Source organism: Bidens hawaiensis, unplaced genomic scaffold, assembly GCF_021521415.1.
Source record: "Bidens hawaiensis isolate Kalapana, Puna unplaced genomic scaffold, B.hawaiensis_p1.1 tig00030187_1, whole genome shotgun sequence".
NCBI classification, from domain to species: domain Eukaryota; kingdom Viridiplantae; phylum Streptophyta; class Magnoliopsida; order Asterales; family Asteraceae; genus Bidens; species Bidens hawaiensis.
Window position 1 is genome coordinate 164,546 of NW_027495016.1, and position 16,076 is coordinate 180,621.

Sequence of the window (16,076 nt, forward strand, 5' to 3'; positions counted from 1 at the left end):
AGGCACCGCTGAATAATCATAACCTAGCCCCGATTTAACTTTAGTACTTCTCTGAGCTCCAATAAGATCATCTAATTGTTCAGATGATGCTTCAAATCTTTCAACTTGTTTTTCTTTTTCTCGTTTATCAGAAATATCAAGTTTCAACTTCTCAATCTCATCTTTTAAATTATTAATATTCTTATAATAGATGACATTGTGCTCTTTTTGAAAGATTTTAAGTTTAAGATTTGCAACATCATCGTGATGAGTTTTAATCTTTTCAACATAGATCTTGTCAGCCTTAACATATTTAGCATTTAGTTGACGAAGTTTTGCATTTTCTTTCAAAACTTCGTCCTGAAGATATCTATAATATGTGACTTTATTCACGCAAGCTTGAGAGCAAAGATTTTTATTTACCTCATCAGAGGGTGACGCATCAGAACTTGCAACAGTAGACGAAGAAGCTTCATTGTTTGTTGTAAAATCCATGCCGGCCATGTTGAGAGGATTCTGCAGCTCTTGGAATTGATCATCCCAATCCATACCAGTTTGGACCTCTGATTGGGAGACAAGGGCCTTTGAGTTTGTACTTGAATTGCCCTTGTGTGGATGATTCCCAACTCTTTGAGCTGAGCTGCTTGGCTTCTGCACTTCATGCCTCTTTCCAGCAACTTTGCTGTTTTCTTCCTCTGTCACTTCGGTCACACGAATATCATTTGCTGGCTTTGAGGGATTCGTGCACTCTCGTGAAAAGTGACACATCTCACCACAATTGTTGCATCGTAGCTTCATCTTGTCAAACCCAATCCTTTTCCTATCAGAGTCATTGAAGCTATCCTTCCCATATGTCTTCATGAAGTTTGTGGCTCTTTGCACAGCCATTGCCATTTGGTACTTGATATCCAGCTTTTCAAGATCCTTTTGATTGATATCTCTCAAATCCCCCGCCTCAAACTGTGGTGGCAATAGATTTCCCTGCAATAATTCTTCATGAAATGACAGAAAAGCATGAACTATTGAGACATTTGAATCATTCAGCAATGGAAGAGCTTCACAGTAACTTGAAGGTTTGCTTGGTTGAGGTTTTGAGGATGAGGAAATCCCTTGAGATTTTAATGCTTGGGCAACCGCACTATCGACTGCCTTTTGAAATGAACTTGTACTTGAAAAGTCTGATTGATTGCTGGTTGAGATGAAAGCAGTTGGTTGTGAAAGCACACTTGGGGAGTACTTAGGAGTGGTCACAGGATACACATTCTATTGAGTCTTGCTAATAAAAGTAGTCGGCATTGAGGAAGCAGTACTCACTCTAGCTTGATTCAGAGAACTCAGATGATTATTCATTCTCATTTGTTCATCCATTTCAAATGATTTGATAGTAGAAATCAAATCACTAATTATCATGGCATTTAGATTTGTAGTTCTCTTGATTGTGATTGTGTTTGTACTCCAACTGTAGGGCAACGAATTCATCAACTGGTGATTGACCTCAGAGTTGGTTATGTTGACACTGGCAGCTCTGACTCTAACCATCAGCTTCTCAAATCTCTTTACCAAATCCAACACAGCTTCACCTTGTCGATGGTTGAACATATTGAACTCTTCCTTTAATAAGGCCTTCTTGTTTTCCCTAATTTCAGCATTGCCCTCAATCTTCTCAACAAGTGCCTCCCACAAACCCTTGGCACTTGTGTGTTCACGAAGAGTCTCAGTGATCTCATTTGACAGACAGACTGTTAGAATGAGGTAGGCTTTCTTGTCTTGAGCTAACAGGTCTCTATCTGCTTGATCATAATTGTCAACAGTCTTAAGTTTTTCCCCAGCATCAGTGCGAGTCATAGGAATATGAGGACCTTGTTCAAAGCATCTCATTAAGTCAGTTTCAGTCAATGAGATGTAGTTCATGAACCTCCATTTGAAGTCGGCAAAGTTGTCATCTAAGGTCATAAACTTAGGAGGCTTCTGAGGGGTTCCTACTTGGTTTTCCAACAGCAAATAACCCTTTAACAACTCAGAATCAGTGCTCGTCATAGTCTTGGTAGTCTCAAACACTTAACAACCCTTAAACAGTTTAAAATTTTAAAATAGTTAACTTTTTCGCGCGAAATACTTTTTCAAGCGAAGCGAAAAAGTGGTTCAAGCGAAGCGAAAAAGGTTAAGTAAGCGAAGCAAAAAATTTAACAGTAATGCGAAGCGAAAAGTTTCTATGCGAAGCGAAAAAGTGAACAGTAATGCGAAGCGAAAAAGTGAAAAGTAATGCGAAGCGAAAAAGTGAACAATAATGCGAAGCTAAAAAGGTTCTATGCGAAGCGAAAAAGGCTCAAGCGAAGCGAAAAAAAAAATTTAAGCTTCCAGAAGCAATCTTTCTCGGGATCTGTTCCACCTAACTTGTCAGTACAAGGTCAAAGGTTGGTACACTGATTTTGATGCCATGAGAAGCGAAATTCTTAACTTGTTAATTTTAACACTTTTCAACAACCCGTAACACCAAAATTTATCACTTTTAAGCCTTAAAACTTTTTAGATCTAGAACTTGAACACTTGTTATCTTCACCGAGAACACTTTCTAAGACATTTTATGAACTTGAAGCCGAATCTTTTTGTAGTTTTCTTATGATTGTGGTTTTTGTGAACTTTCTTGTCAAGAACAATTGTTTTCTTCTTCTCAAGATCAAAACCCAAGGTTGTGATCTAAAACCCTCAGCTAGTGAGCCGAAGCTCTGATACCAATTGTAGGTCCCAAGGCGGGTGGATCTAACAATGATCTTGGATCAACCGAGCTTAGTGCTGGCAGAAATCATACTAAGCCACCAAAGCGGTCTCGGATCTTGAGATGTTATTTTCGGGTAGAGAGAAATGGAGAGAGTTAGAAAGAGAGTTTGCAAAAGGTTTTTCTATTAACCAACAACTTCCCACTTCTCATGGCATGCTTCCTATTTATAGGGAAGAATGCATGAGAAGTAAGTCACATTAAATGTCCAATGGGCTTTACAACATTATTTCTCTTGGGCCTATAACATACAACATAATCAAAACGGCTCAATACATATAATTACAATACAAAAGACTAAAACAAAATGGGACTAACAATTGTTACTTAACAAAATTGAAAAATAACACTTAACTAAATAAATAAAACTCTTTTATTTATTATTTGAAAGTAGGATGTTACACGCAACGTGCAAATAATGTTAGCACCAAACCAAAACGCTATCAACTGAGTTCTCGTTGTCCACCCGTCACAACGTGCGGGCTCGCCTACTAGTAATGTAATATAGATATATAAATACACACTCAAAACAGTGTAGATGTGTGTGGGATTGTGATAATTGGAGTTGTTTACATGATATGAATGCGTGATTGGAAATTAATGTGAATTTATTTTAACTTTTGTTTGAAAAATGAAACAGGCTGCAAAAGTGAGTTATTTTAGACTACTTACTCCGGTCAAATGATATTTTTTGCATTACCATTTTTAAATATGTAATTATGTTGTGTTTCTTGGTTTATTTGGATGTTTGTTAATGGTTTAACATGCAAAACCTGGGAAGATTGATTATCAGTACGACTTGTTTACTGCGTCCATATCAAGTAAACAACATGAGGAGATTTTACTATTACGTTTAGTCGGTTGTACTTATTTTCGTATTAATGCAATGATGCGTAGCTGAGCATTGAGGACTGTAATGGTCGCCTGAGCGCTGTATTGTGAAATTTGCAATATGTTCACATCTGATTTTCATCCTAATTTTAATGTATATTTTTTAATTAGGAGGGGGGGTGGGTTATTTATGGGCCAAAAGTCCCAGCTTTGGTTACTATAGCTACGGGTCAAGCTTGGGTAAAACCCGTTTGTTGCAGGTGCTAGTTAACACGAATTGATTCGGTATTGGTTATATTCATCATGACAACGGTAATTAAACCCAACCGTAAATCAAATTAAAAAGAAAACTAGATAAAAAATTGCAGAGTGTAAATATCAATTAGATAAATTAAAAAAAGAAAAACTTCGTGCACCGACCAGTAAACTAGTACTAATCTTAATATTAATAATAATAATAATAATAAATAACAATAACAAATTGATAACCATGATGATGATGCGGAGATTCTCGTGCAAAATCCTTAAAAACCAAAATACAAATTCCAATTCCACCCTCATCTCTTTCATTATACAAATCCCACACTCCCTTTGACTTTCATTCCAATTCAAAATCCTTTAATGTGAGTCACACTCATACCCATCCCCATGGCGGCACCCAACCAGCACCGGAAACTAATCGTTAACCTTATTAACCCATCCAACGCCACCGCCAGCTACCCTTTCTGCCTCATCGACTGCAACCGGAACTCAACCCCTCCGGCTTCTGCTCCGCCGATTGCACTCTCTACTGCCCTAATTTCTGCCGCCCGTACGAACCCACATCTCCGTCGCCCACGCCGGCGCCGGTGATCTCACCTCACGCCGTACCACTGCCGGACCACCACAGTTTATTACTCTCTCTCCCTCTTAAGATCTCTCTAATCTTCCTCATCGCCACCTTTGTTTACACCGTGTACAAATTCTACACCGTGTGGTGCCGATCTGGTGCTTCTCCGGTGCCGGAAAATCAAGATTTTACAAATTCCGATGAGCTCGATGTTCTTGATCACCCCATCTGGTACATCCGGACAGTGGGTCTTCCGGCGTCGGTGATTAACGGATTGACCGTGGTTAGTTTCAGTAAGAGTGATGGCTCTGTTGAGGGTTGTGATTGCTCGGTGTGTTTGACGGAATTTGAAGAGGATGATACGCTACGAGTGTTACCGAATTGTAAGCACGCGTTTCATGTGCGGTGTATTGACACGTGGCTCCGGTCACACACTAATTGCCCCTTGTGCCGTGCCGTGATTGTTGATAATAATAATAATAATAATAATGGTGTTGATACGCAGTTCGTTGGAGCATAATGATGGTGAAATTAATCTGGGAAGTTTGGATGGGGATAGAGGAGAAGCTAGTGGGAGTTCTAGATCGGATGACGATGATGTTAATAATAAATAATAAAATTAATTATTTGGTAAAGATTGAAGGATAGTGATCGGAATCAAATTGTACATACAGATTGGGTGTTCATGAAAGATTTAGCTGTTTTCTCTAAACTTTAGATTTACATATTGAAATATGAATTATCCATTATCATTTTATCCTCCCTTGATAGTTCATATTTCAAGGTTTTCTTTCTCTTTTTCCTTTTTCATCCTCATGCTACTAATTTTGTAATGGCAATGAAATTTTTTAAAACTAAGTTTTATGAACAAAGTACTCATAAATTGGTTGAGGTTCTATGGCTGGTTGCATTCATGGTCTGTATGGGACAAAGACGATGGTGGTGAAGATGACGAAGATGAGGATGAAAGCTGGTGGGTAATCATTAGACGAGGGTGTTGCATGTCGAGAATGTGTAGAATCATACGCATGGCATCCACGTGATTTAAATTCACAACGTCATTACATGTGAGAATCTAATTGTCGAGTTTTTCACCACTCTTGCAAGTGAAAAATCACCATGTATATATAATGATCACAGTTCCACATTTTAGATCATGCTCTAATACACAATTCACATGTATCTAGCCATAATTCTGAACACAATTGACATGTATTCACGTGACACTTCTCATGATAACTAATATATATTAAATTTTACACAAGTAATACCATTTGTGTAAACCAACATGTATACAGAATTAGGATTCGTCATAATTTCCTTTCCTTATCCTTTGAAAATTGGGCACCTAGAATCGCAACCAATTCTTATAAGTGTGCTTTAAATAGCATGAATTGCATATATTTGGTTCTATGATATATATCTTCAAATATTTAGGTCCAATTTAACTTCTAATATTACATGCCACCTGTTAACATCGATATAAACATGTTTGGACAATAAAGAACAAGTTTTACCTTCACTAGACCATTTTTACAAGGTTGGGCTAACCAGAACGTACACTCTTCATATTGGACTTACCAGGCCGTTGCGTCCTTTTCCCCGCTCTAACAAGGTTGGTGATAGTAAGCCGATTCGAGATGGCTAATCTGCCAAGTGATAGACCCATTGAGCGGGTTAGAATCCAAGAAACATTAGAGAGAAAGAGACAATAAAACTTTGCTAATTTTCTCTAACTTTTTTAATAATAAGCAAAATGCCTTTCTATAAACTTACAATGAAAACTATAAAAGAAGGGCATGCATGCGTGAATTAAAATTAACTACACCACTAACACTAATAATATAATTACAAAATAAAAGAAAGCATTTAAAGGGAACGTGGGTCAGGATTTGACATAGAGATGGGAACATGAGCGTGGGCACGAATCAATACTCTCACCCTAAAAATCATCCTTGTCCTCAAGGATGTGATGCGTTCCCATGGTGGTCGTCATTCAACTCTTCCCGCTTCATTCGGTGTGGTCTCAATGTCATGCCATGGTGGTCGCCGTGCATGTCTTCCGGTGGCATTCGATTCTTCGTTGTTCAATCGCAAGGCCCAATTGGCGTGTTTGTATGGTTAGGTGGTTGGTGTGGTTGCGGGTTTAGGGTTAGCCTTCGGTTTTGGTTTACCTTTGGTAGCGGTGGAAGAGGGTTGTTTCGGTGCCGGTAATTTGGGGGTTGATTTGTGGTGACGACAGGTCCTTTTTTTTGGTTTTTGATGGGTGTATTTGATGAAGGAGGTGTAACATCTCGAATTTTTCGTATTTGAATTCGTTTATGTTTAACCTGACTTGTAATGCAATTCGGAACTTTCGAATTATTTTCATTTTGTATTTATTAGTGTTTAACTTTGTTTAACTTATTTTATATCCTCCTAACTTTCAACCTCGTCAAACAATGCTTAGAAACCTTTAAAATCGCTTAAAATGACTAAAAAAATAAATTTATAGAAGTACACGGACTAAATATGACATTTTGGAAAAATCTGGGAAAAATAAACCTGCTGCGCATTGTGACGGATTTCGCTAAGTTGGCCACGTAGCGCGGGCAACGCTAATTTCCTCGTTACTATTATTTTATTACTATCTCGCCTACCCTTTAAGGTGAGTAATCGCTCCCTTATTTTACAGCTTTAAACCTTTTGGGGACTTTATACGTACCTTGTAATACTTTTATGTATTTTGATACATCACTTGCAAATCTCAAATATTGTGTTGTTGATCAATTTATGTTTATATGCTAGTTACTTACTTGCTCATTTGTTTATTTATCTCGTTCGGAGAAGTCTATCATAATCACATTAAAGTATGAATACGACATCTTAGTAGACTAGGCCCGATTCACTAGGCAATGGTCAGCCGACACCTTATTTGTATTTATTATGTCTTAGTAGCCAAAGCCTAATTCGCTAGGCAATGGTCAACCGAGACCAATTATTTGCTCATTATTTGTTTAATATTTAATTTTGATAATCACAATATTGATTTGCTTATTTATTATTATATTATTAAATAAAAAATCTGGTGATTACTTACTCAACATGTGTTGTTGATAAACTATATACATTTTGTACGCATATTGTAGGTTATTCTTTGGATGGTTGAATTGTTTGAAGATCATTTAGAAAAGACTTTAGGTTATTAATAAAAAGACAAGATGTTATTATTTTAATTGTTTTGGTTTTGTTTGTAATTGATTGAGACGTGTGTACTTGGTTGAATTTAAATAAATAAATTAGATATTTTCATATAACTTTTGCATGATAGTGTTTTGTTAGTTGTGAACCAACAGTTCGCGCCCCAAAATTCCGCCATAGGTTAGGGTGGACAGATTGGTATCAGAACTAAAGGCTATAAGATTGAGCTTTAGAAATTTCCTAGTAGCATGCTTAAAACCCTATACATGCTTATGTGTGGCCTTATATGTTTATTTATATGGTTTAAAACTTATTTAGTATTTATTTATTTTATTATTTAATCATGTGCATGCACACACAAACTTCGAGGCTACGCCTCACTCTAAAAATATTTTCTATATCATTTCTCAAAAACCCTAGATTTTTTATTATTGTTTTATTGATGGTAAATTAATTAAGAATTCCTTTATTTTGTTTTTACTCCTTCACCTTTAAGCAATGTAGTATGACAAGTTCTCGTAATAATCGGAAAGGAGAGAGAAATGTGAGTCGGACCTTGGCAAAATGATACTGAGAATCAAAGGAAAGATGATATTCCTTTCCTGGAGGATAACCCGACCAAAGTACTCGATCTTATAAGCCAAAGCGGAACATATGTCATACAACCGGAACTTTAAGCGGTAAACGTAGCCAATGTGACGGTTACCTTCCTTAAGTTATCAAACCGAATTCACGTTGATTTCTTGGCTAAATTCGAAAATTCTAATTATTTTATATTATTATTTTAAAATGTTTAGTCGGGTGAAAAACCCATAGCAAGCCATGGACACTCTAACTATCCACTTTTCTCAACTCGTTTTAATTATGATATTTTGTTAGAGCATTATCATCCGTGGTGGTTCACGAGATGCTTCAATTACCCATATTTGATTTCATGAATTCGTTATTTAGTTAAACTATTTAAAATGCCAATTAATGCTCATGGGCGGTTCAACTCTATTATCTCGATGATTCGTTATTTAGTTGCCAACAAAATGTCATGGACAGCTCATGGGAAGCCCAACTCACAAATTTATTTATTTTGGTATGCTAACAAGTTGATACAATAAAATGCCATGAAAGTCTCATGGAAAGCCCAACAAATCGAAGAGAACTTGTTTAGTCATTTATTTATTTGATTTTATTTAATCAAAGTTTTATAATTTGATTTATTCACATTAATTCAATTAATCAAAATATTTAAATTCTCTTGACCCGACACAATCCTCCAGTTATCGAGACACATTTATCACGATTTATTTAAACAAATATCATTTTTTATGTTATTTAAATTATCTTATCTCATTTTTTATTTTATTTTATTCTCAAACTATCAATCACATTTATATTTTCACCCTTAACTTCTAATTATTAACATTTTAGTATTTCATATTTTGGTTAATCTAGTGTTACTTCTCATGTTTCACAACTTACCTTTCATCTTATAAGTCTTTATTGTTGTAATTCAATTATTGGAATTTTATTATTAAATTGAATTTTCATCATTTAAATTTAAATTTCCACTATTAAATTAAATCTTCCATTCATTATTAAATTGAATTTTTCCTTATTAATTGAATTTACATGATGATTCATGGATAATTTAATCAACCAATTCTTTTATCAGCATTTTCACGATTATTGTTGAAAAACCTGGGATGGTTCGTGAGTATCTCAACGATCTATTTTCATTTTCATTAAATTTCGTTGTTTACTTGAAATTACACAGTGGTTCGTAGATATTTCAACGTCCTAGTTCGATTTTGTATATCTTAAGAATTTTGAATGTTTAGGTGATGACTTCATTAGTTATTGGAATAGTCATGGTGATTTATGCATTTCTAACTCCACGTTTTCTTCTATTTTATTATATTATTCCACAACCCATTTTTATCTTCATTGTTAGTTTAATCTCCGTTACTTATTTAAACTTTGAAGATGAACCATGGATAATTCAATTTACGTATTTCATATTATTTATAACAATTTTGTGGAAATAGGAAAATTTCTCATAATTCGTGGATACTCCAATGACCCACTTTATATTATATATAACTTTAAAAATTTTTTGGAATAGGACTATCTCGGTGATACGAGAATATCCGCTTCCCCAATTTAATCTTAACAATTTATTTAAATATATAAATTTTCAAATGTCTATTAATGTTTCAATTATTATTTACTATTTATTATAATACTTTAATCTTGTAATTTGAATTTAACTCATCTCAAATTCATAACTTGCAATGCTATAATTTAATATAAATTTTTCTCTTTAAATTTCATAAGTTTCTCAATTAACCAAACTCGATTCATCAAAATCTTCGTTAACCTTGTTCAAAACTATTCCCTTAATCTTAAAAATTTCGTTTCTTTTGTTTGTAATATTTAAATATTTCACATGCTATTACTCATTTTAAGATTTGTTGTTAATTAAACTATTAATTTAATCCTTCTCTTAATTTTTTTTGTTGATATTTTTTTATACATTTATTAAAAAATCTCGTTTGCTATTTTCTGTTATTTGTAAACTTTACAAAAGTTCGTTGGTTATCTTATATTCATATCCTCTTTCATCACGACCAATTTTCTCGTAAACTCATTCAAAAATGTTTCTCTCAAGTCTAGGATTTCATTTCCTTTCAATTTTATGATTTATACATTCATATCAAAATTTATTTAAAAAAATTCAAGTTTTTCATTAAACAAACTCGAAAGTTTGCTTCATTTTTTTAATTCACATATTTCATACATTCATGATCTTCTAATGTTACCTTTAAGACTAATTTAAACTTTTACTTCCTCACAAACTTATACCTTTAAAATAGTTTTGTAGCCCACACGATGGGACGAATTATGTGGACCATCCGACGATCTAAGTAATTATGGGCTGACACGTAATTATCTAAGTCCACAAATGGATATCATAATACGTACAGTTGTATATCATAATCTAGAACCGAAAGTAGTTTTGGGTAATGGTACAAATGTAAAGATGATAAGAACATAGTGGATACGCCGCTGGTATATCTTATATATAAGTGCCCTTATTGGATTTTCATTTAGAAAGTTGCTCCAACTATTTGAAGTTCTATATAATGTTAAATTTTAAATTTTATTTTAAAAAGTTTTTCCTTAAAATTTAATTACTTTTAACACTAATTTTTTTAGTTTTCCTTAATTCTGGAAGAAATTCCCAAAAGTTGGTAAGGCTGTAACATCTTGGATTTTTCGTATTTAAGTTCGTTTATATTTAACCCAACTCGGAATGTAATTCAGATCTTTAGAATTATTTTCATTTTGTATTTATTAGTGTTTAACTTGTTTAACTTAATTTATATTCTCCTAAGTTTCAAACACGTCAAACAATGCTTAGAAACCTTTAAAATATCTTAAAATGGCTAAAAAATGAATTTATGTAAGCACATGGACTAAATATGACATTTTGGAAAAATCTGTTAAAAAATATGCCCGCCGCGTATTGAGACGGATTTCCCTAAGTTGGCCGCGTAGTGTAGGCAACGTGCAGATCAGCAAAAGTTCGTTTTTTGTTTGTTTATTCGTTTTCGATGCTCCAAATCTCTTCCTAACCGATTTAAAACGACATGTAAGCTCCAAGTAAATGTATCTAGACCTATTTTAACTATCTAACTTTTTTACTTGTTCAATAAAATTAATTCTTTCGGGTTTATTGTTAATTTACTTCCTAAACAAGCCTGCTTACTTATTATACTATTAACAAACAATTTTAACCTTTACTATTTGTAATAATCTAACATAAAACCCTAAAACCTTCTGCAATATCAGCCACCGTCACCCCAAATCTGAATTTCCTTTGATTATATGTGTTCTCTTCAAGCTCTTTATTCTTCGGTTTGACTTTGGCGCTCCAAGACCTTTGAGCTTGATTATCTTCTTATCTTTCCGGTAAGTTGTCTTATATAAAATCATAGATTTTTATATTCTAAACAAAAGCCCTCAATCAATTTCACATATTGAGGGAGTCTTAGTGGTCAGTTTGATCCCAGCCCATTTAAGGGCATAATAGTCAAATCCTTTGATTATTCGATTTTTCTAAATTCTGGTCGGAACTAGTTTTCGTGTCAGAGGACTTTTATGGTTTTTTTGAAATTTTGAGTTTACTGGTCCGAACCCGACTCCTGACTCGGAGTTCGGATTCTGAACAGTACCAGCTCGTTTAAATCTTTAAAATTTCATATCTTGAGTTTTACACATCCGTTGGATCTGATTCCAGTGGCTAAGTTGTCATTTTTAATTCTAGTTTATTATCTCAAAGTTGCAGGTTATTTTGTGCCGGATCAGTCAGCACGTTAATTTCCTCGTTTACTATTATTTTATTACTATCTCACCTAACCTTTAAGGTGAGTAATCGCTTCCCTATTTTACAACTTTTAAACCTTTTGGGGACTTTATGGATACCTTGTAATAATTCTATGTATCTTAATATATCACTTGCAAATCTCAAATATTGTATTGTTGATCAATTGAATGTTTATATGCTAGTTGCTTACTTGCTTATTTTTTTATTTATCGCATTTGGAGAGGCCCATCATAATCATATTAAAGTATGACCATACGACGTCTTAGTAGACAAGGCCCGATTCGCTAGGCAATGGTTAGTCGACACCTTATTCGTATTTATTATGTCTTAGTAGCCAAAGCTTGATTCGCTAGGCAATGGCTAACCGACACCAATTATTTGCTCATTATTTGTTTAATATTTAATTTTTGATAATCACAATATTTGTAATAGATTGAGACATATGTACTTGGTTGAATTTAAATAAATAAATTAGATATTGTCATATAACTTTTGCATGATAGTGTCTTGTGAGCTGCAAACCAACAGTTCTGTAACGTCCGTCTTTTAGAAATAATAAATAATGAAAGTCTTATTATTTAAATGTGTGTTATTTAATTTTGGTTAAATAATTATGTGATAGAGTGGTTGGCTTAAGGAAAATACATGGACTTGAGAATGGTTGCGGGCATAGGGTTCATGGTCTGGAGTATTTAAACTCCAGAACCTAAAATTCAACATCCTCCTCCACCCTTTGTCTCCATTTTCACACACTCAAAACACACACACAAACTCTCCTTCCTCTCATCCAAGATCCAAGAGAAGCCAAGGAAATTTCTTGTTTAAAGTGACATCAAATAACAAGAAAAACATGTCTAGATCTAAGAGTCGGTCCAGATCCAAACCGAACCAAAAGACCTAGAAAGGTATGCTTTTAGTATAAAAGTTTAGGTTTTGATGTCGGTTTGTTGTAATATCCAATGGCTAAGGCAAATCGGGCCTTGTTAAGCAAGAAAAGTGTGAACTTTGTAATAGGAAAGTTACTTGGGTTTAGGCGGTTCGAACAAGTGATGTCCGGGGCCGTATCGAGCAAGGAAATGGGGTTGTTATAACCCGAAACTCGTTCCAACAGTAAAACGGGCATATCGAGGCATGTGAATGTGACCGAAATGGAAAAAACTCGAAAAAATAGTTTTCGAGTCGAGTCGAGTAGAGTGGAAACCATTCGAGCCGAGTGGCTTAACTCGAATGGAATCCATTCGAGTCGACTCGCTTGACTCGATTAGAATCCAATTGAGCCGAGTAGCTCGACTCGAGTGGAATCCAATCAAGCCAAGGGGATTCGACTCAACTAAAATAAGTTTCTTCGGTTCGATTCGATTAAAAAGGGCCCAATTCGACTCGTTTGAAATTAGCCCAAAATCAGCTCGACCCTAGCTAGGGGCTCTGCCCCTTGGACCCTACTAGGGGCTACTGCCTCTAGACCCCGCTACCAAGGGCACTGCCCCCCGGACCCCCTTTGGTTGAGACTTTCACGAACCTAGAAGTATGAAATACTTAGAACTAGATAATTGATATTTGTAACTTGTTAAACAGTCAACCGTGCTCAATTGAAGAAAGGTATCACCATTAACTCCGAGAGGAACCGACTTCAGGTGAGTCTCCAGTGGTAAGCGTGTGCCACATGTATGTATTATCAATAATGTTGCATGAATAAGTTAAGAGTATGTACATGAAGGCTTGTGCAAGGTGCAAGAATATAATTAAAAGTATGTGATGGACATATGGTTTAATGATAGGATGGAAAGAAGGGACCAGACCCTTATAATATATGTGATGGTAGGGACCAGGCCCTTATAATATATGTGATGATTGGGACCAGACCTTATAATATCTGTGATGATAGGGACCAGACCCTCATAATATCTGTTATGGTAGGGACCAGACCCTTATATTATCTGTGGGGAATAGGGCGAAAGGCTCTTAAAAATATAGAGATAGTTATATATGTAATATAAAAGTTGAAAACAAGAAAGTATGAAAGAATGCAAGTATGATTGTATGAAAATATGAATGAATGAAGGTATGTATGAACGAAATATAAACAGGTTAAGTAGGTAATATGCATCTTCAGATGCGTTCGTGTAAGTATGTGTATGTAGCGTATGTTGCCTGATTAACTAGAACTCATTCAGCGTAGCTGACTTTTAGTATGCAGCAAGCAAGTAGGATGAGGCAGCTAGCTTGAGGAGACACATGGCCTTGGACTGAAGAAGCTGGCATCTATGAAGAAGTGTTATAATGTTTTATGTTAATGTTTATGTTAAGACAACTTGAATGTTTAAGACAAGAACTATTTTGTAACAAAATGTTTGAAGTTTTAATTATTTCGCGAAAGTTTTATTTAACATTGATATTTAGGATTGCGTTTATGAGTAAATCCAACACCCAATGTAGGGCACCGGAAATGGGGCCTTACGAGCATTCCGCCTTAGGTTGGGGTGTAACAGGAAAGGTTTTGGAGCAAACGGTTTCGATGGCGGTGTAGGAGGTGGTAGTGGTGGTTCCAATGATGGTTTTAGTTTTGTAAGGGACTTGGCTAAGGATAATAAGAGGTTTATTTGCTCAAAGTGAGCGGCTTCGGCATCACAAAAGTGGTTACAAAGGTATCCAATTTGGAGGAGTACTCCACTACTCCTTCATGGTAGATGATTGTTTAGAGAGGGCATCGGCAAAGGTGGTTATTGCGGCTATGGATTCTTTAAGCGGAGTACGGTGAGGCCTTGGAGTAGGCAGAGGAATTGGGTTCGAGAATGAAAGCACCATTGATAGTAAGCCAATTCGAGATGACTAATCTACCAAGTGATAGACCCTTTGAGCGGGTTAGACTCCAAGAAACATTAGAGTGAAAGAGACAATAAAACTTTGCTAATTTTCTTCTTACTCTTTATAATAAGCAAAATGCCTTTTAATAAAATTACAATGAAAAATATAAAAGAAAGACATGAATGCGTGAATTAAAACAAACAACTCCACAAAGTCACTCGCAATATAATTACGAAACAAAAGAAAGCATTTAAAGGGAACGCGGGTCAGGATTTGACATAGAGATGGGAACATGAACGTGGGCACTTATCAGTTGCGGTCAACTGTGGAAAGGCCCATCAAACAATTGGGGGCCAATCTTCAACTCGTGGATCAGGCAATACTAAACAACCGAATACCTAGTAACATGAGGCCTCTTCTAGCTAGGCCCATGTCAAAGAGTTTGGGAAGGCCCATAGTGGAGAATTCGATCCATTTTAGCCCACTCAAATAGGTGAAGCACTACAAACAATGAATCTCAACCCTAAGGACGATCTGTGGTATATGGACTCAGGTGCATCGGATTCGGGATCATCTCCCCGATAGGGCTGCAAGTGAGGACATCCGGTCATTCGTTCGGTTGGAAGTTTGTTTATGTTCGTTCGTTTAATAAATTAAGCAAATAAACGCCTTTTGCGTAACAAACGAACGATTAACCGAACGGGTCGGATTATGAACCAGATATCTCGGGGGGCCATCTATAAGTGATATACGATCTATACAAGTTAAAATATTAGAAATATGGCCTTAGTTTGATAGCAAACAAGTTAAACAAAAATATGTTCGTTTAACTACCCGCTATAGATTTAAACGCAAAAGATAGTTACAAACCAAGCATTGTATCATCCGTTAAGCCGAAAAAGACTTACCAAACACTTATTTGAAATGTTTTAAGTGATCCGTGAAAATATTTTTGATTTTTACAAACATATAGTATGTTTTTATAATTTTACACAAAACTAGTCGAAAAACACTTGTTTTCGCGCTGTTTAACGCACCTGATAAGTTTTTCGCGCCAAAAACCGAACCCGAACTAAATTGGGACCGGGATTTTCGTATTTGGGCTTGAGAAATCAGAAACTTGGCCCAAAATGGGCCCATGGACCTCCGATCGCAACAACAGCCCCCCCCCCCTTTTATTCTTTCACATTTAAACTAGATCCAAGATATTTTCAACATTATTTCTTGAAAACTCTGGACATAAGCTTAAATAAGTAGCTTTTATGCTTGTTTAAACTTGTTTAATACCATAAAAA

At 35.4% G+C, this 16,076-nt stretch overlaps 1 protein-coding gene across 1 annotated transcript; it reads left to right on the forward strand.

Annotated features, from left to right (window-relative positions):
* The first annotated feature begins 4,234 nt into the window (after positions 1–4,234).
* LOC143579981 (E3 ubiquitin-protein ligase RING1-like) lies at positions 4,235–4,935 on the forward strand. Its single transcript, XM_077063143.1, has 2 exons — positions 4,235–4,384; positions 4,450–4,935. The coding sequence occupies exons 1-2, from the start codon at positions 4,235–4,237 to the stop codon at positions 4,933–4,935; spliced, it is 636 nt and encodes a 211-aa protein (XP_076919258.1).
* Positions 4,936–16,076: the final 11,141 nt, after the last annotated feature.

Bases quoted from the DNA above. Each gene is read 5' to 3' on its own strand.
- LOC143579981 (XM_077063143.1), top strand. From the start codon at position 4,235: ATGGCGGCACCCAACCAGCACCGGAAACTAATCGTTAACCTTATTAAC. The intron at 4,385-4,449 runs ATTTCTGCCGCC...ATCTCACCTCAC, and splicing joins TTGCACTCTCTACTGCCCTA to GCCGTACCACTGCCGGACCA.